Source organism: Sturnira hondurensis, unplaced genomic scaffold (assembly GCF_014824575.4).
Source record: "Sturnira hondurensis isolate 20B ecotype Veracruz unplaced genomic scaffold, ASM1482457v3 Scaffold0001344, whole genome shotgun sequence".
Lineage (NCBI taxonomy): Eukaryota > Metazoa > Chordata > Mammalia > Chiroptera > Phyllostomidae > Sturnira > Sturnira hondurensis.
Genome location: NW_028073975.1, coordinates 390,104 through 414,536, shown reverse-complemented (window position 1 = coordinate 414,536; position 24,433 = coordinate 390,104). Strand labels below are relative to the sequence as shown.

At 38.0% G+C, this 24,433-nt stretch overlaps 3 protein-coding genes across 3 annotated transcripts; all 3 read right to left on the bottom strand.

The window, feature by feature from the left end:
* Window positions 1–3,466: 3,466 nt before the first annotated feature.
* On the bottom strand, window positions 3,467–4,634 carry LOC118974332 (olfactory receptor 9G4-like). Its single transcript, XM_037027717.1, is given in 3 exon segments — window positions 3,467–4,028; window positions 4,030–4,188; window positions 4,402–4,634. Coding segments are annotated over 3 exon segments (918 nt in total). The 5' UTR covers window positions 4,599–4,634.
* Window positions 4,635–5,763: 1,129 nt separating this feature from the next.
* LOC118974326 (olfactory receptor 1013-like) lies at window positions 5,764–18,537 on the bottom strand. Its single transcript, XM_037027705.1, is given in 6 exon segments — window positions 5,764–5,805; window positions 6,911–7,209; window positions 7,212–7,269; window positions 7,271–7,494; window positions 7,497–7,740; window positions 18,403–18,537. Coding segments are annotated over 6 exon segments (1,002 nt in total).
* Window positions 18,538–23,370: 4,833 nt separating this feature from the next.
* LOC118974437 (olfactory receptor 1009-like) lies at window positions 23,371–24,433 on the bottom strand. The gene has a single exon (XM_037027831.1). The coding sequence runs from the start codon at window positions 24,310–24,312 to the stop codon at window positions 23,371–23,373; it is 942 nt and encodes a 313-aa protein (XP_036883726.1). The 5' UTR covers window positions 24,313–24,433.

Below are 24,433 nucleotides of genomic sequence, written 5' to 3'. Positions count from 1 at the left end.
CAGCACATAATACACACGGGTCAATGTTGATAAAATTCAAAGAAATCCTTCTGATTTCTTCATTTCTTCAGCCTTGAACTCAAATTAAAAATAAATTCATCTCCATGGTAGCTATGACTTTAGTCAAAGTACGTAGTGAAGTAAATTCATTTACTGCATTATAGTTTCTTTTTTACAAACAACATTGCCTAAGACTGCAAAAAATCCACCTAACTCAAGAAAAAGAAAGAAAAGAAAAAACTGTTGGTGTGACTTGATGTCAGTAAGATACAATGTATGGTAACCTACACCTTAGTCAAGGTCACGTTATTTTGGGTTATTCCAACATTATATAGACAGAGAATATTAGGCAGCATATGTCTTACATGGATGAATGGCTTGTCTTTCTGCTCTGCAAATTACAAGAAGAAATCTAAAATATAATTTCCACCAACTAGAAAAGGCTGATGATTTTAATAAATTCAGAATGTTCAATAGAAAACTCTTTAATCTTTATTATTTAAACTACTTGCATAACTGACTACATTTTTCCAATGCATAATTAAGCTGTCTTTTAAGTTGGTGTTGACAAATAGCAATAATATTATTGGCCTTTGATAATATCTCATTTTCCCAGGATAATTTTGCAAGGTCCTATAGTGCAGGTTGAACGTATGAACTCTGAACAAGGGCAGCCTGAATATGAATTCTGATCCCACCATTTCTCTGCTGAATGACTTGGGAAAGTTTCTAAACTGCACGAAATCTCATATTTCTCCTATGCTAAGTGGTAACTATATTAGTACTTAATTCATGGGGTTAGCTTGATGACTGCATTAGAAAGTACATCTAGAAGTTCTAGCACAGTATCTAACACACAATATTATAGCTGCCAATATTATATAAACCCCAGGTTCACTCAAGTTACTTGTGTTCTAAGAGTAGAAAGACTGTTAGACATAGCCGTATTGGAACTTCAAGACATATCATTACAAAGATATTTAGACTCTACACAAACTCATACAATTTTTATATGTGTTAACTACTGTGAAAATTTGCTATGTTTTTTATTTGGTTATCACTTCATCAATTAACAAGATATATTGCTAAAAATCAACTTATAGACTAAGAAGTTCAAGGACTAAGAAAAATAAAAATAGCATCATAATTCTGTTCCTTACCTAGTGAAGAAAAAATATTAGGAAGGGCTGCCAACAAGTCCATAAGTATTTTTCTGATAAATTCATCATTGAGTTACAGAAATTATGGTAGAAAAGACATGATCATTTCTTTAAATAAAAACACTGTACACAGTGCTTACAAATTATACTTAGTATGAATTAGTTTTACAAACCCTCTTGAACAGGTAATTAGGATCTGGTTTTGAAAATTTTGAACGACAAAGAGAGAAATATGAAACAAAGTCTCCTGGAAGGCCATGCTCTCAGAGAGAGGACCAAACCCCAATATCAGCCACAATGCTATGTTGGAAAAAAATACATTTAAAAAGTTGACAAAGTTTAATCTTCTCCCCCTAAAAAACAAGGAGATATTAATTGCTACCTATTACAATTCTCCATTGCGTGACACACATTTTTAGGTACTTTGCTGGTAGTAAATTGCATCTTCACCATAACTCCAAAGTATATTTATATTCACATTAAAGAAGAGAAAACTGATGGTCAGGCAGGCAGGCTATACAACTTTCTCAAAGTCAGGGTATTTAGCAAAGCCACAATTTGTACTAGAGTCTGCCTAATTCCAAAAGATCCTTAAGTTAAATAACAGATGAGTTTATTTTACTACCATTATTTATATCTTAATATGCCATTGCAAACATAGGCATAGCAGGGGAAAAGTACATACCCTAAGGACAGGAGTGATGTGTAGAAATAATCTGCTTCATACCTGTCCTTACCATTTACTCACACAAATAATTACTAATAAAAAACAAAACAGACATTATATCCATGTTCAAAAAATACAACTATCTGGACATAAAATAAAACTGCTGTTATGATAACTACAAATAAAACAATACTATAATCTGACTCAGTACTTTTATAAGTAGACTATAAATAAAGACAATAAATGCATGCACAGTGAAATCCCTAAGTTTTCACTGTGGGATTTCTCATGTTAGGACCTTAGGCCGCATTTGGGGTTCTTGAGGGATAATGTCCCAGACCAGTAATTAAAATGTAATTATTTGTTCTGAGGGATTCCTGGTTGAGACACTTGGTTGTGGCTCCTCTCATCTCTCTACCCTGCATATGAACCTTTAGCATGGTTATGCTGCAGGCCTGTTCCTTTTATATTGCCTAATACTAGGAGTCATAAAAATAAGTGTATTCATCACAAAAACAGCAAAACCTCAAATGCAAAGTTCAAAGACCAGTCATTTCCTTTATTTTTAGATTTCATTTATTTATTTTTAGAGAGGAAAATGGGGGGAGAAAGAAAGGGAGAGAAACATCCACGTGTGGTTGCCCCTCGAGTGTTCCCTACTGGGAACCTAGCCCACAACCCAGGCCTGTGCCCTTACTGGGAATTGAACTGGCCACCCTTTGGTTTGCAGTCCGGGGCTCAATTCACTGAGCCACACCAGCCAGGGCTGGAGAGTCATTTCTTAGAATCAACAATATTTTAGAGATAATTATGATCCTAGTATACTCTCAATTATCCACATAGCAAATTTAAACCCTAGGTTCTCTTCTCTCTGGTCATAGCAAATTCTGAAAGTGCATAGCAACTAAATGCAAATTGTTTATAAGGAAACAGTAAGGCCAGGAAACTGTGAGCTCAAACATACCATTTTACTTTATTAGTTTCGGTGTATTCATCTTTTAAATGAGCATAAAAATATCTCGATCACTACATTTACTCCCTTGTTTTGGATGTAAAGGGGAAGAAAGGAAGGAAGAGAAGTAGGAAGAGAGAAAGAAAGCAAAAAGTTAACATTAATTGGCCCTGACTGGGGAGCTCAGTTGGTTAAAGCACTATCCAAGGTTGCAGCTTTGATCCTCAGTCAGAGCACATACAACATGAATAAATATGTAGAAAAACAAGATGATGTTACTCTCTCAAATCAGTTAAAAAAAGAAGTTCACATTAACTAGTCCTTTCAATATACAAAGAGCCAGATTAGCTAAATAATGCCTCCATAATGATATCACTTAATCTTAAATGCACTACAGTTGGTCGTGGTAGCTTGCTTGTTTGGTTTTAATATCAATGTCTAGGCCTTATCCTAAATCAGTTAATTCAGAAATAAAATATTGTGGAATACCAAACAACCCAGTATTATAAGTTTAAAATAGTTCAACCACAACAAAATAATAAAAACAATTAAAGAGTGGTTTGATCATGCTTTATTGTTATAAGTATAATTTATATTTACTTGAAATATTGCATGTTTACCAACATGTCTATCTATAAGCCAGTAATTTGGAAAATGCAATGAGAGCGTTCTTTGAAAAGATGCCATTCATCTCTGTGTCCTTATGGTCCATGCGACTTTCCAGAAGGCCTCTTTGATTCCCAGGCTATAGATGATAAGGTTCAGCAATGGGCTGACCACAGTGTAGAACAAGACAGCCACTTTGTCTTTCTCCAGAGAGTGGGTGGAGCTTGGCCGTGAATACATGAAAAGCAAAGGTCCATATTAGAACATGACTGAAATGAGGTGAGAAGCACAGATGGAGAAGGCCTTGCACCTTCTAGGGGCTGAGAAGTTTCTCAGAATAGCCAGAAGGATGTTGAAACAGAAAATCAGGATGGCAAGAATGCCCGAGAGAATAGTGAAGCCCACCACACCCAGGAGGACTTTTTCATAGACCTGGGTTTCTGTACAAGACATTTTTACCAATGGTGGTACATCACAGAAGAAGTGGTCAATGATATTTTTACCACAAAAACTAAGGCAGAAAGTGTTGGCCATATGGGCTATGGCATTCTTGAACCCTTCTATGTAAGACCCAGCAAAGAGGCCAGTACACAGAGAGCTGGACATAGTACCTGAATGAAGGAATGGGTTATAGATGGCCATTCATCATAGCTGCTAGAAAATAGAACTCCGTGTAGGATACAACACAGGAAAAGAAAAGCTGGGCTCCACATACAGCCAAGGGAATGTGTTTAACTTCTGAGATACAATTGGCAGGGATATTGGGAATATACACAGAGGTATAACAAAAGTCTAAAAAAGCCCTGGCTGGTGTAGCTCAGTGGATTGAGCATGGGCCTGGGAACCACACGATCGCGGTTCGATTCCCAGTCAGGGCACATGCCTGGGGTTGCAAGCCAGTTCCCGGCAGGGGACACACGAGAGGCAAACATACATTGATATTTCTCTCCCTCTCTCCTTCCCTTACCCTCTAGAGATAAATAAATAAAATCTTTTTTAAAAAGTCTAAAAAAGACAAATTGCTGATGAAAAAGTACACAGGTGTGTACAGGCAGGGGTCAATATGAATTCAAATGACCAGGGTCATGTTCCCTGACAAGGTTACCAAATAGAGTGTCAGAAATATTACAAATAAAATCACCTGCCACCAGGGGTTTGCTGAGAAGCCTACCAAAATGAACTCAGGCAGGATGGTATAATTTCCTACTTTCATGTCCACAGAGAAGAAATTCTTATAATTATTTTGGGGAAAAATTGTTTAGTGATTTTTCTACTGAAAGAAATAAACAAAGGTATCAGTTAAGTCAACAATTACTGTGAGTCTTACGGACTTTTATCCATGACTGTCTAGTATAACAGAACTTCAGTCTGTGACTTTGGAGGAACACAGGAACTGGTGTTACAATATGATTATAAAATGAAACCTTTCACTTATTAATTGTTTAATGCAAGGCAAGTCCCTCAGTCTCACCAGACAAGAAAAATGAAGCCACTGGCAGATTTCTGATTAGGTAAAGAAGATGCATGAAAACACCCAGCCCAATATTAGGTACATAAAGGGCACACAAAAAAATTTCAGTGCCCTTTGTATATTGTTGAGAATTTATGTGTCATGCATTGTGCCGATGGTTATACAAATACCAATGTACATACTAATTCTGCTACAATTAATACAAATAGAAATATATATGTGTGTGTGTATATCACTGTGTGCCAGCTAGTATTCTAAGTTTTAATTTCAATTTACTAAATCCTTTCCACAATTTTATAAGGTAAATATTATGATGATCCTCATAGAGTTCAAGAGACAATTTCAAGCTGTGGCCGGTGTAGCCCAGTGAACCAAGGGCAGGTTACAAATCAAAAGGTCACAGATTCAATTCCCAGTCAGTGCACATGCCTGGGTTACAGGCCAGGTCCCCAATAGGGGGCGTGTGTGATGCAACCACACATTGATGTTTCTCTCCCTCTTTTTCTCCTTCTCTTACCCTTTCTCTAAACATAAATAAATGAAGTCTTTTAAAAAAGAGGCAATTTCAAGGTCACAGAGCTGGTCAACAACAGAGCTGGTATTTGAACCCAGAATTGTCTTTATCAAGAGTGTAGTTTTCAACTGCTAAGCCATGTTTGTCTTTTACAGATGAATTGTTCTCTCTTGTTCTGCTACTAAGGCAATTCCATACCCCCCTGACGACTTGAATTTCTTTACTTATTGAAAAGAGCTTTAAAATCTTTTTTTAAATTATTTTCCCCACCTTCTCTTGTTGATATTAGATTTACATACATCGTTAAGAAAGAGTTTTTGATGTAATGGATGCTGATCATTAGAAAGACCCCAATTGTTGGTGTCAGAGATCCACTGAAAAACCATAAATCCTTTAATGTTCATATCTTGAAACTCCAAAGCTCTCAAAGAGAAACTAAAAGGAGGCATTAAGTTAAAAATACAGAATTAGAGCTGATGCTCCACTAGCCAGCTGCTTTTCTCTTAGCTAAAAAGGCAGTGGGAGAAAGCTAAACCGAAAGAGCATTGTACTTTCATTCACTGTTTAAAATATTTACTTTGAGCTAAACCAGGTCAGTTTTGTAACTAGAATGCAAATGCAAGTTTTCTTCCTTTTTTTTTTTTTACTGCTGTTCCATTGGAGTTGTCCCAACTTTTTCCCTGTTGCTCATCCCTGCCCTGTCCAACCTCCACCTCCCCCACTCCACTCCCACAGTCAATCCCCACCCTGTTGTCCATGCCCATGAGTCCTCTATTCATGTTCCTTGACTTGATCCTTCCCCTCCTTTCCCCAGTTATCGCCCTCCCCTCCAGTCACTGTCAGTTTGTTCTTTATTTCCATGTCTCTAGTTCAGTTTTGCTTGCTTATTGTGTTGATTAGGTTCTACTTATAGGTGAAATCCTGTGGTATATGTGTTTCACGTCCTGGTTTATTTCACTTAGCACAAGTTTTCTACCTCAAGGTATACTGTCCCTGCTTGTTAGAAAGCAAGGAATCTTAATTTTTAAATATTATGTATTAAAAGATTAAGAGACTAAAACTCTCTTCCAAGCCAACAGACATAACAGTTTTTCCAAATGCATCACTTATTTTAAAAACACATTCAAAAGACAAAAATGCAGACTGGTGTTTCCACATTATCCAATAATTTTTGTTTGTTTGCTTGTCCATTTTATGTTTGAGCATATAGCTGATAAGGATAACATGGAAATAACCTGTAAAATAAAATACAGCTATTGTTTACCAAGTATTTTCATTTAGAAACACTTTGCTCTGTCTACCATTTTTCTCAGAGATCTTTAACATCTTTATTTCTTTTTTTAAGATTTTATTTATTTATCTTTAGAGGGGAAGGAAAGGAGAGAGGGAGAGAAATATGAATGTATGGTTGCCTCTCGTGAGTCCCCTGCTGGGAACTGGTCTGCAACCCAGGCATGTGCCCTGACTGGGAATCGAACCGCGATTGTGTGGTTCCCAGGCCCACGCTCAATTCACTGAGCTACACCAGCCAGGGCATAACATCTTTATTTTTTAACCTGTAGATCAAAGGATTCAACATTAGAATTGCCACAGTATAAAACACTGACACCACTTTATCCCTTTCCAGGGCATAACTCATACTTGGTCAAGAATAAATGAAGAGAATTGAACCATAGTACAAGGTGACAGCTGTCAGGTGAGAGGCACAAGTGGAGAAAGCCTTGTGACAGCCTTGGGTAGAGCGAATCCTCAAGATGGCGGTGATGATGAAGAGATAGGAGGCAAGAATAAGCATGATGACAATAATGACGCTGGAGGTAAGTATGAAATGAATACAGTCTCGTAGCTCTCCTTCACCTCACAGGCCAACTTTACAAGGGGAGGAAGATCACAGAAAAAAATTGTCAACTGTATTGTTCCCACAGAAGGTCAGGGTAAATGTCTTGCTGGTAACGATAGTTGAGTTAAGAAAGCCACCGAGGCATGAAGCTGCAACAAGACTGGTACATAACCTTGAGGACATTGCCTGGGAATAAAGCAGGGGGTTGGAGATGGCCACATAGCAGGCATACGTCATGACAGCCAACAGGTAACAGTCACTATAGGCCAGTCCAGCTGAGAATAGGAGATGCTTTTGTCTTCAGAGATGCGGGTCATAAGGATTTTGGGATCATAGATAGAGGAATACCAGAGATCCAGGAATGAAAGTTTCCCAATGAAGAAATACATGGGTGTGTAGAGGCAAAAATCAGCACAGATCAGAGAAATCAGGGTGATGTTCCCCAAGAGTCTGAAGATACAAATGATGAGGAAGATGAAAAAGAGAACACTCTGTAACCATAAGTCAGCTGTGAAACCTGAAAGTATGAACTACTTCACTTGGGTGAATTTTTTCTCATCCATTGATTTTGAGTTTCTATGGTCTCTTTCTGCAAATAAATTAAGAAATATGACATGATTTAAAATATGTATAAGCTCCCTCATCACTGGGCATTTTAGATCACTGAAAAACCCAACTGATACATATGTTGTTCATTGTGAGACATGTTTATGCTGAACTGGATATCATTCTTGTTGGATGACTGAAAATTTGCTCTATGCTGGCTTGAGAGACCTGTTATTAAGAAAACAGCATAGTACATGTTACCTTATCTTTTTAATCTATTTTTCTCTCCTCATTAGAGAGGGTGATTTGTGTATCTTGTGTTCTGCTTCTCAGTTAGGGTGACTGGGGACCACGTGGAAGTATAAAAAGGCGAGTTAGAAAGAAAATGCTGATTTCTCTTCCAATCTTTGCATCCTTTTGTCTTTTTCCAAAGAATTACATAATGAAGAACACTTTTATTATACTAACAATATTTTGGAGTATCCTTAGAAGTCCTTTTTATTGTGAATTCTTTGAACATGATTATATTTTATTCAACTTTTTATCCATAAAACCAAGAACACAGGTTTATATAAAGTAGAAAATATGTAACTTGAATAAAATAGATTTCCTTAGATAATAGGAATTTGAAACCATAGCTACCCGGACTCTGTCTGACCCTCAAATATACTGTAAAAGGAAGAAAAAGATAAACCAATTGATAATATGTTCACAATATATATGAATTTCCTATAGCAGCAATTTCAACTGATGTGCCACAAAAATTTTTAAAGCATGCAGTACCTGACTATTTAGTCAAAATACTGCACTGACCTCTTTTCCTTAAATTGCCAAATAAAAAAAGTGACAACAAACAACATAATAGCCATAAGGTATAAATGAATCAAAATTACGCCTAACTTTTGTCAGGGAAAACATATATTTTTGGTGTGCCACAGAATTTTAGTAATTACTTTATGTGTACCATGAAAAGAAAAAGGTTGAAAATTTCTGTCCTATAGAATCAAGAGTTAAAAAAACAAAATAAACAGACAACTAAGCTAGCCAAACTGAATGTTTTGGGGGAATATGGTGGGCTGAATAATGGCCCATAAAGATGTCCATGTTCTGATTCCTGAGATCTTTGAGTGTTAACTTTATATGGAGCCAGAGTTATTAAGTTGAGAATCTCAAGATGAGTAGATTGTCAGGCTGAGCCTGGAATACAATCACAAATATCCTTATATGGTGGAGGCACAGGGAGATCTGACTACAGCCACAAGAGGAGGCAGTAGGACCACAGAAGCAGAGGGTAAAGTGAAACAGCCAACAGCCAGAAGAAGCCAGGAGAAGTGTGAGATGGATTCCCTGCTAGAATCTCTGGGTGGAGTGTGGCCCTGCCAATACTTGCTTTTGCCTCAGTGATATCAAGTTTGAACTTCTGGCATCCAGAACTATGAGAGAAGAAATGTTTGTTGATATAAGCCACCAAGTCTGTGATGAACTCTTAATAGATGAAGTTCTGGAATTTGACCTCTACCAGTCTTCCTGACTTCAGAAACAGAATCAGCAGCTGGATCATTGGCAGCGATGGAAGACACGCCATCTCTGCTCGTCTGTGTTACGGCCCAGTACACACAACAATGTGCCACAGTCAACAATGGCTGTATTATGATTGTCACGGCTCTGAATCATCAGGGGATGTCATATTTCTGCCATCCAATCCAAGGCTTTAAAAGCATTTTCTGCTAGGGAGAAAAAACTTCATCTTGGTCATATACTCAGCTATGGACTTAAAATTGAGCCAGAAAAAAATTTTAATGCTGTCTTGGAACTGTATCTGTTTGATGGTAAGAATCTATAATTTTTAAACTTAAACAAATATTAATGCTATAGTCACTGTCAAAGTAGAAATTTTTAATAAGCAAAAGAGGATTAGAATAAGTGGCATTTTTATTCCCTTAGTATTTCACAGCTGTTGACTGCTAAGGTCATTTTTAATAAAGCCTATTTCTTTTTTTTAAGATATTATGTATTTATTTTTAGACAGAGGGGAAGAGAGGGAAAGGAACATCAATGTGTGGTTACTTCTCATGTGCCCCCTACTGGGGACCTTGCCTATATCCCAGGCATGCACCATTACTGGGAATCGAACTGGCAACCCTTTGGTTCGCAGGCCAATGCTCAATCCACTGAGCCACACCAGCCAGGGCCAAAATCTATTTTTGGAAACAGCTTAAGAGCAAAAATCAAGAAAACTAGATTCTGGCCTCAGTTGGCTGCTTGGCAACATAAATTTTAAATCAACATAATTTCCAATTTTTATTTTCTCATCTACTTTTCTTAGTTCCATGGGACTTTTAAAGCTCTCAGATGTGAGAAAGAACTTTGAAAACTAAAAGTGGGAACTGTGTAGTGTGTTCTCTATTATTTCTTCACCTATAATCTGTCCTTCAGATTTGTAATTTGGTTTACCTCACAAGGATTTACGATTATACCTAAGCCACGAGTCCCTAGAGTTGGTGTGTCCTCCTGCAGAAATTTGGAAAACGACAAGGCTTGTTTGCAAAATTACAATTGGGTTTAAAAATTGCCACATATTTCTTCCCTAATCAATCTTGTGTTCTTCTAAAGTAATTAAAATATAAAATAAGCATGTGAATATACATATATGAGTATATATATGTATATATCAATGCTTTTAAAAATAAAACAAAGGTTTGTAGGTGGCTTAGTATGAGTCATAAGACAGGTAAGCATCATAAAATGTGAAAAGGAAAAGCAAGACCTGGATATAAAACAAGACAGGGATAAACCCTGTAGCATCCCAATGATTTCTATCCACTGCTCTGTGTGCACCACAGATTTAACCGGAAACTTTCTAGCAACCCAAATATACAGTTAGTAACATCCAAAAGACAAACTACTGCCCCCCAAAATTTGGCAATGCATTACCATTCTTGATACTAACTTTGAAATCATTTTCCCCCAGTTTCAAACTGTAGTATTATATACATAGACACAAAAGAGAGCTTTTTGAGCCACATTTACTTGCCATTAATTCGTAGACTTAAAGCTGGCCACATGTCTTGTTAAAGTCAAGAGATGCTCAGACATCATTTTCCCACCAAACATTTCTCCCCCATGTCTTCACTCACCTCCCTTAACTGGGAGGCCTCTTTAAGAGGTAGATGGCTCTGAGAATGATCACCCAAAAGGAAGTGATCCCTTAGTGACCTCTCAGCCCTCTCCAGGCACCAGCAGTCCCTATCACTCAGTTTGCTACACTAATCAGATAATCCTTGAGTTAGATATTAATTATAACTATACAGTATAATCCCAAAGATATGGCTATATATCTATGATATATATAATTGCACTGCTCATAAGAAGCTCCTACCCCATGCACGGCCTACCTAGATAGAATAAGAAACACTTTTAAGTCATGAAAATATTAACATTTCAAGTTTTCTATACATGGGCCTACTCTAAGGGCTAATAAATGTCCTGTGAGATAACACAGGAGGTGATGGTGGGCCACACACAGCTGCAGAGGGTTTCAGAGAACAAAAGCGCTCATCCAGTACACATCTAACTGCTTGTATCATTGAAAGAGACAAAAAGACGTTTCAGCTCTCATCGTCAAATATAATTAGAGGAAAGAAAATGTCATTCTCTTTCACAAGATTGCTTTGTCTTTTGCTCAGATTATGATTTGCTGCCTTTTACCCCTGGTTAATTAAATATCATACTTACTAACATAAATTGCCACTTCATTTGAATTTCAATTCAAGTCCAAAATTTCTCACATGACCTTAGAATAAAAAGTGCCTTCTACTCACCCAAAGAAATCCTCTTTCCGATGCTAACCATGCTGGGAGAGAATATAAGCCTGAGCATTCCTTTGGGATTTGATGCGAAAAGCAGAGAGTACCTTCATGTGTTATTCTGGTGCCAAGTGACAAATTATAAAGCTCAGTTATCTTTCTGGGATGAAGTAGGCAGAGATTATTCATCATTAATATCAGTGATTCAGTTAACCTCTAAGCTTCTTTGCTTTGTGAGTTTCACTCACACATTTGAGATAAAAGAAACATTGGCAGAAAAGAATGACCAACAGAATAGTCTTCATACAGCAGGTGCTTGCAGTTTATAATAATAATGATAATGAAAAGACCATAGAATTTTAGTTCTGAAATGTGTCAACTATCACTTAATAAAATGAACCCATTTACAAATAATGAAATTGAGAGACAGAAAAACAAAGTCATGCGGTGAGGGTAAACTTTTATTCCTACATCTGGCCATGATTATATTTATTCATTCAAGATATATTTTATTGAACAACTTTTAGGTATCCAGCATTGAGCTGGATGTTTAGGGATATACTACTGTGAGACAAGGTATAAGGTATTAGGTGAGCTTTGTAATGGTAAGAGGTAAATCCAGGACAGAGATCGCCTAAAAGTGAATCCCAGTTCTATAACTCTCTGGTCATGTGACCAACAGCAGTTCACGTGAACTCACCAAGCCTCAGTTTTCTCATCTATAAAATGGAAATAACTTGTCTTCTTCATGACGCTGTTATGAAGATTGCATGAAATAGCATACAATAATATTTTGATAAATATCAATGAAAAATAAAAAACAAACAAAAGCAAAAATGAAAATAAAATGGTGAAAAATATAGATATAGTGTCTGCCTTTGTGCAACTTATGACCTCATAAGAGAGTTAATCAAATAATAATATAAATTTATACATATAAATTATAGCTAGTGTGTGGAGTAACAATAACAAGGTGTCAGTGATTGCACAATACCACCTGACATAGAGTGGGATCTTAGAAAAGATTTATGAGGAGGCCATATTTGACCTGGAAACTGAAGGATAATAATAAAAGTTTAACAACCAAAGGATGTGATAGAACTGGAGGTGGCAGGTTGCGGGGAGGGTACCAAAAACAGTCTTGCAGGTACTAGGAAGGGCAGAGTTCAGAGTTCTGAGTTCAGGGCATGCATTGTGGATTCCAGAAAGTGAAGGAAGTTCAGAGATGTCAGTATCTTTTCAGCCTCTACCCTCACATACCTCTTTGCTTCCAGGTCCAGGAAGGAGTCACATCGAACATAACCCGGATGGAGAGTGCAGAGACTGCTAGGGGGTGGGGGGCACACGGACACCCTGAGGAGTGCTGGGATTGTGCCAATTGTCGTAAGAGGGTCTCTAAAGATTGCCAGGGAAGTATAATGAGGGAGTTTAAAGAACAAATATACCAAGAAATAACATCAATGAAGGGCTATTATCAGTACCACTGAGATACAAGACCATGGTTTACAGACTGTAAAGGAAGGAATAAAAAAATTAGAGAAATAGAAACGGTGGTGTAGTTCAATTGTACAACCTACTCAAGCATCAGCTAAGTGTGAGGTTCTCAAATCTTTTGAGCTCAGCAACCTTTACATTCTTATAAGTTATTGAGGACCCCAAAGAGACTTTCTTTATATTGATTATATCTATCAGTATTTACCATTTTAAAAACTGAGAAATTTTAGATGTTTTTATTGATTCATTTAAAATTATAATAAGCTTATTACATTTAATCTAAATAATAGATTAATAAATACAGATATATTTATTTTAATACCAAAAATATATAGTGAGGAGTAACAGTGTTATATTTTGTAATTTTTTTAAGTGTCTGGCTTCTATAAGACAGTTGAGCTCAATGTACTGAGATATTTTGCTTTGGCTGAAGCACCAGTATATGAAAAAATTCAGCCTTAAACAGGTTTGCAGATTGAAAAGGAAAACCTACTTAGTCTTCAGATAACTGTGATAGTCTTCTTTCATAATGTAACAAAACACAATATTTTAAGTTAATTTCAATGAGAATAATTCTGGAAAGTTACAGCTAAGAGAAAACACAAATCATCACAAGTAAATTGGGTACAGTTACTATAATAAGCCACAGGAATACTTTCGGTTGAGGTAACTGAACAGTAGACATGGTTCTGCATGAATTATACTAAGTCATACAGCTAATGACAAGCAGAAACACAAATTTCCAGTGCAGGTTTTCTCAGTTCCAAAATACATTACGTGTCCATCACCAGAGAGAGGTACAACCATGAACAAAGTGGAAAGAGCCCTTGTCCTTATGCAGCTTAGAGTTCAGATAGTCACAACTACAGAGCAAAACAATTGCCTAGTGTTATTGTGAGAGGTCATGTGACTCGCCTAAGACCATGAAGAGAGTTAATGACACAGGCTCAGCAAAATCAGAACTCGACATGCACTTCGTATGTCTTATGCGCCATAGCATTTAGCTGTCTGTCCCTTTATTCACCTGAATGTCTTGCGGTACATCTACAAGAGCAGGAGTTCTAAATTGGTTCATTGGTCACTAGGAAGAACACAGAGGATTTTAAGGGGTCAAAGATCCTGCCTGAAAATGTGGACAAGAAATCTTGTCTGTGATTTTTTTTTCCCAAGAGAGTCTATCACTCTTTTGCCTAATTTCACATGCATTTTCATTGCAACCCTCTTATTTTTATCTTAATTCTTAGCATTTTGTTTTTTTTAATTTTTATTGTTGTTCAGTTACAGTTCTCCCCATTTGCCCCCAATTACTCTCCACTCCCTACTCACTCCTCCCTCCCACATTCAGTCCACCCCTAACCCATTCATTGTCTATGTCCATGAGTCCTTTATACATGTTCCTTGACGACCCCTCCCCTCCTTTCTCCTGTTACCTCCCCTCTGGGTACTCTCAGTTTGCTCTTTATTTCAATGTCTCTGGTTCTATTTTGAACATTTGTTCGTTTTGTTGATTAGGTTCCACTTATAGGTGAGATCATATGGCATTTGTCTTTCACTGCCTGGATTACTTCACTTAGCATAATGCTTTCCCGTTCCATGCATGTTGTCAGGAAGGGTAGGAGATCTTTCTTTCTGCTGCATGGTATTCTATTGTGTAAATGTACCACAGTGTTTTGATCCACTCATTTTCTGATGGGCACTTAGGCTGTTTCCAGCACTGGGCTATTATTGTAAGTTGCATTGCTATGAACATTGGGTACATAGGTTCTTTTGAATTGGTGTTTTATGTAGCTATTAAATTTATCATTTCATCAATTTAGAACCTCTCCCCAAGCTAGTGTAAAGTTTTCTCTGTCAAATATTTCTCTATTATGTGTGTGAATGTATATGTATATATACACATATAAAAGAAATACATAGACATATTTGCATAGCTATATACATTCTGAAGATTATGTAAATCAAATATCTTTCAGAGGAAAGGTCCAATTTTTTTTTAAATTGGGGCGGACAAGGGAACATAGCAGAGGGAAGGAGAGCAAGTGTTCTCATTTCCCTGAGCACTCAGAATAATTTCTTTCCCCTCACTGACTCCACCAGAAAGCCCTAGGAAGTAGTGGCTCTTTTTCAAAAAAATTATTCTCACTCTATTGCAAATTTCTAAAATTCACAAGAACATAATTACCCTTGGTCTACAATAGAAGGGCCTTTGGGAATATCCATGAGTTAATCATAAAATGTTTAATATTCTCTCTGCGTTATAGCTGTTTGAGCTTTCTTTTCTTCCTTTATCTTCTTTTACCTTTCCTCCTTCCTTCCTTTTTTCTTCCCTTTTGTCTTATGTGCAGATATCCCTACAAGGAGTAGTTGTACTAAGTTATCAGAAGGACCCGTTTCTTGCCAGGGTTGTGCCTCTAACTCCATGATCTTGAGTAGACCAATTCTCCACTCCACTTATTTGTTTCCCCATCTGATAAAGAAAGGGTTCGGCTCAGATTATCTCTAAGGTGGTTTTTGCTTCTAACATTTCTCTAACGTGCAACAATGATGTATGAGGCTGAAGCCTGAGGAATCAGCAGTCAACAGTTCAGAGAAACCAGTACAGCAAAATGCTGACAAATTACACTTGCCGTGTGAGACTGAGGCTGTAGGGCCCAACATGGTTCCTGATCCCTTTCTAACAAGATGCCTTGGGCATCATTATGATTGAGTGGGTACTCAGATCCCAGCAATTGCTAAACTTGAAAGAAATATTTGCCTCATTTCTAAACAAGTATCAGAGGAATATTAATTGAGACAATTTGTCTCTAATTAATTGAGACAACTTTAATAAGAAAATGTCCTGGGTTATAATTGCTGTTCAGCTCTGAAAGTGAGTTCCTGGGTCTGCCATAGGTCAGACAGCAAAGAAGGCTAACCCTGGGGATGGACAATGCCTTTAACTTATTTAAGGCAGGAGGACCACTCTCCAGAATTATTGGGTCAGTGGTTGCTATTCTGTCTTCTTGGGTTTGATCCCTTTCCCTATAAAACAAAGCAAACTGAAAATTTATTCAAATTCAGCAAAAACTGGCAAACCCAGGAGATTAAATTAATTTGTAAATTTTGGAATATGTAGAAAAGGATATAACTCAAGCCTTTGTTATGTCGAAGAGCATGAGTGTTGCAGAAAGACACTTCTAGTTTTGAACACTAGGTCTTGGTTTTGAGCAAATTACTTAAAATTCCTGTGTTTCAGTTCCTTCAACTGTAATAGCCCATTAAATAGTAATACCTGCCATGAAGAATTATGTTACATATAAGTGTGCCTGGAACTTAGGAAAAGCTCATTAAATGCTGTCATTATTGTTCAGTCATCACTCTTACCCTCACCCAGGCTGTCATTGCATGAGCTCCTTCCAGGTCCTCTCGTCTCCCGTCGCTCTTCATTCCTGACCACCTACACAAGGCACCCATCCAGCTGGGTAGCCCTACATGGTAATGTGTACATTTTACCCATTTCTGAGTGTACAATTCAGTGGCATTAAATACATTAACACTGTCATGCAACCATGACCACAATCTATCTCCACAATTATTTTTTCATCACCCCAACTGAACCTTAGTACCCATCAAACACAAACTGTGTTATCTCCTCCCCCAGCCTCTGGTAACTATGATCCTACTTTCTGTCTCTATAAATGTGGCTACTTTATGTCATATACGTAGAGTCATACAATATTTGTCCTTTTGTGTTTGGCTTACTTCACTTGGTATCTTTAAGGACATTATCTAACTTAATTCTCCATGCTATATCGCAGCATGTATCAGTATTTCATTCCTTTTTAAGGCTGAACAATATTCTATTGTGTGGCTCTTTTGCATATGATTTTCCATTTATCTGCCAGTGGACGTCTAGGTTGTTTTCACCTTTTGACCATAGTAATAATGTTTTTATGAATGTCAGTAAGCTTTTTAAAGACAAAGCATAGGTTTTCTGCTGAGATAAGGATGTAGACAGTTATATAAATTATTGGCCAGTTTATAATCAACAAATGTTCCTCAGCATCTACTCTATAGCAGACCTTCTGCTAGGAGAACAGTAATTAACCAGAAGAGATTTTTACTCAGTGCGTAACGTCTAGGTGTGCCAGGGGATGAAGATGGGGCCACTGGCCACCCTAGCCCAGTGGGCTGTGACTGTCTGAAACCCTTCACACACTCTTCAGAATGCAGCCTACGGAGCAGGTCTGATGGCATGGCCCTGGTTCCCACAGAGACTAACCCCAACACCCACTGCTCTGCTCTCTGCTTTGCCACAGTATGCTGGTTTGGCCTAATTCAGGCACCTGAACAGCTACTCCTACAGCCCTGTTGTGGACAAGGGGTCACAGTGCTGCAGGACACACACATGCTCCAAGTGTCATGTCCATGGAGGTGTAGCCAGGCAAGAGCTGGTGACCAGGCCTGGCAAAGTCTCTTGGTGCATGTGGCTCCATGTGGCCTCTTGAATCTGTCTTCCTCTTTGTCAGATATGTCCCTGCCTTTCAGACAATTATCATTTCACTGATGCCTAGGCAGCAACATGGCTAACAACTCATGAGCATTTAGCAAATTAGAGATTCACCTGATTTTTGAAATACGTAATCTGTAAACATTAGATAGGAGCTGAATTCTATTCTCATCATAACAAGATACCTCAACATTACATTTATCAAAAAGAGAAAGCAAAGAATATTTTAATATCATTTCTTTACATCTAATTCAGCTCTCTTCAACATATATGTGCTATAATATTAATTTTCAAACTATTATTAAAAATTATTCATCAGGAATTGTTCGTAGTAATTTCAACTGAAAACCTGAAGGTAGAGCTGTTGGGCTCATCAAAGCAAATTCAAATTTTTCCATTTAAGGACTTGGAAAGAAAATAGTTCTAATTTTTGCACAAATTTAAAATATCTTCTTTATTATTTTGTATTTTATTTTTAATTATCATAATGTGATATTAAACATAATAAAATGTCTAAACAAGCTGCATTATATAATCCAGTTCTTTCTCAATTTCTTGGGTATTCTGCACAATAATAATTTTTCTTTTTTTTATGACATAAATTATGTTAAGCACCATGATGTTTAATTTTACAAATGAACTTGGCTTGGCCATAGGGACCAGATACGTACATGTTCCAACAGTATTCTGGATGTCACTGTGAGGGCTTTGGGAGAAGAGATTAACATTTAAATAAGTGGGCTTTGAGTCAATTGCCCTCCATAACATGGGTGGGTCTCCCCCGATCAGTTGAAGGTTTGAGTACATAAAAGCTGATCTTCCCTGAGCAAGAGAAAATTCTGCAGCAAACTTCTTACAGACTTGAACTGCAGCATTGCCTTTTCCTGGGTCTGCAGGCTGATGGTCTTTGGATTTGAGCTATAACGTTGACTCTTCCCAGTGTCTCCAGCCTGCCAGGTGCCCCTGACGGTTTTGGGCTCACCCGCCTTCATAGTCTTTTAAGACACTTCGTTAAAGTAAACCTCATTTTATATGTACACCACATCCTATTGGTTTTGTTTCTCTGAGGACCCTGACAAATACAAATACAAATACCAATGACAATAGCAAACAACTGTGTAACTGCTATTGTTATCATTCCCACTTTATAAATGTGGTTACAAAAGCTCAGAGAAGTTGTGTATGTTACTTACTCAAGTTCACACAGCTATTAAATAATACAGTCACAGTTTGAACCCATGCTTGAATCTAAGTCATATGCTCTTACCCTGTATTCAATGTACTGCCTCTCTGGCACTACACAAGCATAAGGTTTCCCAAAAGGCAGTTTGAGACTTATTAGTGGGAAATTAAAATAGGTTAGCAGGAAAAGGCCAGCATTGTTTAAAAAAAAAAAAAACAGAATAAAGTAGGAGCAACCATCCCTCTTCTATAAAGGGCCATCTACTAAAGATTTTAGGATTTGCTGGCATACTGACTTTGTGACAACTACTCAGCTCCACTATTGAACCCCCAACACAGCCACGGATGAGTCATAAAACAATGGCTGTGATTTACATGTTTGCCTCAATGACTGGGGTGAGGGGAGCTATAGGCGTCTAATGAGTAGGGGCTGGGATGTGATGAAAGAGTCGGCAACACAAAGGACAGCGCCCACAATCAAGGGGTCATGTAGTCCAAACTGTCCACAGGGCCCCCTTTGAGAAATTCCAATGTAAAGGTGGTGCCTTCCACCAGAATTTTACTTACGGACACTGACATTTGAATTTCAAGTGATTTTCACAGGTCATGCAATATTACTCTGCTTTTCTGTTGGCCGTTTAAAAATGTAAAAACCATTCTTAGCTTGCAAACTGCACAAACAGGAGTCAGGCTGGATTTGACCTGCACGAAGTAGTTTGCCAATCCCTGAACTTTAGTAACCAACATGTATTGCAAGTAGTATATGCATATTTTGTGGAACTAAGTCTATTTTGCGGAACTTTTCTTTCCAGGTATGCACGCGTATGTCTCCACTGGTTATCTCTGTGCAAAATATATATTTGTACTGCAGGAAACGTTTGAAACCTATGATTATTTTCTAAGTAAGAATTTAGGTTATGGTATTTTTCTGAATTGTGGCTGATTTAGCATGTTCTCCCTAATTAGATTTTCATAAGGAATTGTGGGTTGAGACTCTACAAAACACAGTTTTAGATGAAGACAAGACTATGCAAAGAACTGAACTCACTTTGGCTGGATTCAAACAAGACCCAACTGTAAGGACTTTCATTGATGTTCATCCAGACTAAGTCCAGGCCTTAGGCAAATGGTCTATGGATGGACACTTGGTCCTAATGGGACTGTCCTGCTGGAGTCCACAAAATGAGCCACCCATAGACTCAAAGGAATCTATGTTGTAGCTCCAAGTTATCTTCAGAATTGCACATCTCTCTCATTTTCTCCACCTTCTAATAAAGTCTCACCAGAAGTTGCACCTTGGCCTCAACTGTGCTGTAGGTGACTTAAAATGAACTGGGTCTGTTGGCAGGTTTGGGAGGAAGTGATGGAATCTTTGAAGAGTAGCCACTGCTGTGAAGCAGAAGAGAAGACTTGGAGCAATGGGAATAGGAACTTGTGGGTGGAGCAGAGGCAGCAAGGAAGGTGGGAGAGCAACACCATGGATTGTTTCTCTCCCCTGGGGATGCTCTGAACTCCGTGGAGAAAAGACACTTACAAACTCTGCATTTCATGCATCAGTAAGGATGGGAACTTGAGTCCATCATAATTTGACATTAAAGGAAAGAGACTGCCGTTGTTACCTCTTAGCTAATGAAACCAGTGGATACTTGGGTTACGTACACACACAATTACAAACACATCCCTGGAAACAAGGTGCCACCATCACCACCCAGACTTGCATTTTGAATTATTTCCTTAGGACAGTCCTCCAAGGGAAATAGCCAGTAATCATGCATCTGCCATTTAAAGATGTTGACGCCAGATTCCAACTCTCCCAGTCAGCTGTTTTCTGCTCTCTTGCTCCTCTTCTTTCCATCTGAAAAGCTGCAGACTGGGAAAGGAGGGGCAGCAGTAATAGAGAATCAGATCTTCCCCTTTCATCTCTATAGGTTCCAGAGACTAAGACAGGGAGAGAGGAGGTTTTACTTTGGAAAAGTGTGTATCGTTTAACATTACAGTGGAACTTGACTTTTTTTAAATTTCATGGATGTACCCCAATTTATTTAACTAATAGCATAACAGTCTCAAAGTGGCTTCTTCTCTATTTCTTTAGTTATAGCACTTCTTTTTTTTAGTTATAGCACTTCTTTAGTTATAGCAAACTTCAGGTCGTTCTCAATGATGGTTGTTCTGTATTTTAGTTGAAATTATGATGTAGCCATGGAAGGAGAAGAGCACAGCATTTACTTTCTCCGCCATCTTGATCTGGTCCGCACTGGACTTGACTTTTAAATAGTTGGAGATGGACATCATTTGTTTCTTATTTCCAAGTGAAGGAAAAACTATTAGATCTCTTTGTGACATTAGAAGTGGCCAGGAGTTTTGAGATGATACATCAGCGTTTTGAAAGGGCAGTGATAGAAAAGAATGAAGGTGCCTCCTACTTATAGTCTGTGAACTTAGCTCCTACAAGAAACTGGTTACACATCCTCAATAAATTAGGCATTGGTATCAGTAGTTTACAGGTAGGATTAAAGGATTACCCCAAAGTCAGAAAACACTGGTGATGGAGATACGATTAGAATTCAGTTGGCTGTCCTCCACACCATGCTGCCTCCACTCGCCCTCCCATTATCTCGACTAAGGTCCTGCAGAAGAACCTGTGTTGGGGAATCTGGCACACTTAGGATAACACCCTTGTTCCAAAGTGTTGTTCTTTTCAACAAACACCTTTTATTAGGAAGCAGAAAAATGCAATTATAGTATACCAAATGATTTCTTCTGCCATCCTCTAATTTAATTTTTGTGATAGTCCTACACTATAGTGGATGCTATCATTACTTCCATTTATTTCATTATAAACTTCACTGATAACACAAAAAGAGTAATGAACCCGACTATATTTTAGGTCTGCTATCCTGTCAGCTCTGTGAGTACAGAATCATGTCCATTTTTTTCACTGTTGGCTGGAACACCAGGCTCATCTTTTGTGTGCCTGGTACACAAAAGACATTCAATAATTACTTGCTAAATATATGAGTATATGAGGTCTTCCAACTCTAACTTTTGCTTCTTTTTGTTATAAAATTGTGCTTTTCTACCATTTCCAGTACATATTCTGAAAGAAATTCTATCGCATCTAGGAAACCCACTCTAAAATAATGTTCCTGAAGTTTAAATGAGTCTGTCATAAGTACACTTGATAGTAAGACACATTTTGGGCTTCATAAAGTGTAAAATTATAAAAGGCATTTTTTCCCTAAGCCTCAATGAGTAGCCAGTCATCTGGTTAGGATAAACTGGCCTCTAAGGCCCCTAACATTATAAAGCATGCTACAATTGTGTGAGTACTCACCGACCAATTGTCTGTTTTCAGAGATTGTGCATTACACAAAAAATCAATGGAAAATAGCTCAAAAACACTTTGTATGTACTCAATAGTTTACAAAATTGTCTTCTCAGTCTAACCAGGAGACAGACTGTGAGTTTTAAAGAAATTTCTTAATCAAGTTTGCTAAATTTATTTTGGGAAAATAGGACCAAAGAATTTCTTAAATTCTGAGGACATTTCTATAATAATTTAGCCATGATATTAAAATGTCATCTAGGAAAGCTTATACATTTCCTCAGTGAAACTGTCTCCTTTTCATGTCTTCATTCCAACATTAAGAGATAAAGATAGATCAAGAAAGATAATGTGGAATGAGGTGGCATTCCTAGGTCTCTAAGAGGAGCTCAGACCAGGGCTGCCTGGCATTCACCATGCCCAGGAGTCATAACCATCAAGTTGAGTTGCATCTGTGTATTCCCTTGTGATGCTACAAATCTACTCACGTTCCTAGCAACAAGTAAAGCTGGTTATATGAAGAGCCTACATATAACCACAACATTAATCTGTACTGACTGGGTAATGAACTTCATTATTAACAGGGTTTAGTAGGCACTCATATGCACAGCCAAGAGAAGTTTAGGTAATTATTTAAGCATCTAACAGAAAAATAAATCTTAAGAAAATACAAGTCTTACTCATTCTGCCACAAGCTCTTTCAGGTATAAAATGTATTAAAATGAGCACAGGTCTCTTTATCACTGTAAACAGACACTGTGGACTACCTCATCTGTCAGAGCTGAACACAGCTCTCTCTTCATTCCCCAAGATGTGTATAGTTCTTTGTGTTAAGGACACCCCCAAAATCAATGTTTACAGCCAAGAATTTCTTTCCATGATGAGCTTAACATGAGATTCCTGCTTTTTTCTGTTTCATTGATGAAAGCAACATATGAGTGCAAAACCTAAAATACTGCATTTTAAAATTCCAATACCAAGGGGTCAGCAAGAAGAGAAAACATATTAGCAGAATGATAGAAAATTAATGACAGAAATTAAATAAAGTTTTTTTTAAAATAAATTGGACTGTGAGGAGTCCAAGAGAAGCAAAATTAAATGGGGTGTAGGTTCCTTCTACCATATTGGTATATTGCAGATATAAATCACATGCAGGGCTTAATAAATCTATGCTAATTGACTAAATGAACAAACAACTGAATAGATGAATGGATAAAGGGGTGTCAGCCAAACTCCAAACATTTGCAAGTAGCCTTAAGAATCACACAATCAGTCTTTCCATTGAGATTTCTCCCCCAATTTTCATTCAGGTAAGAATTTAAGCCTTACGAGTCATCCTCCTAGTGAGAATCCTGTGGATGGCATCTTTGACCTCCTTGTTCCTCAAACTGTAGATAAGTGGGTTCAACATGGGGATGACTGCTGTGTAAAACACGGACACCAGTTTATTGAGATCCAGGGAGACACTGGCACTCGGTCGTACGTAAATAAAGAACAGGGTACCAAACATGATGGAGACGGCTGTCAGGTGGGAGGAGCAGGTAGAAAAGGCTTTACGCCTCCCATCAGCTGAGTGGATCCTCAGGATGGCAGTGAGGATGTACATGTAGGAGACCACGATGGTCAGACCACTGAAGACACCCACGGCTCCAGCCATGATGAAAACCACCAACTTACCAAGCCCTGCATCAGCACATACAAGTGAAAACAAGGGGAACACATCACAGAAGAAATGATTGATGACATTGGGGCCACAAAAAGGGAGGCGAAATGTGTTTGTTGTATGAGTCATGGTGTTCATGAAGCCAATGACATAGGGACCAGCCACTAGCTGGATACAGAGGCTTTGGGACATGGCAACTGAGTACAGTAGTGGGTTGCAGATGGCCACATAGCGGTCATAGGCCATGGACGCCAAGAGAAGACACTCTGCTGTCACAAATAACCCAAAGAACCACTGCTGCAAAGCACAACCCAAGAAAGAGATGACTTTCCTCTGCAGAAAGAAGTCAGTGAGCATCTTGGGGCTCACGACAGAGGAGAAGCACATGTCCACAAAGGACAAGTGGCTGAGGAAAAAGTACATAGGTGTGTGAAGGCGGGAACTGATACGTATCAGAATAATCATCCCCAAGTTTCCTGTTAGGTTGGTCATGTAGAAACTCAGAAAGAGCAGGAAGAGAAAGACCTGCAACTGAGAATTGTAATTCAAACCTGTGAAAATGAACTCGGTGACCCTCGTGTAGTTTTCATTGGCCATTGGCTGGTTGTGATTTCAGTAGAAGAGCAGAAGTGTCACAGCAAATTTGGTGAACATACCTTCAAAATTGGAACACAGGAAATATACTAGAAACTGAACTAACAAGGAATGATGGGAGTTA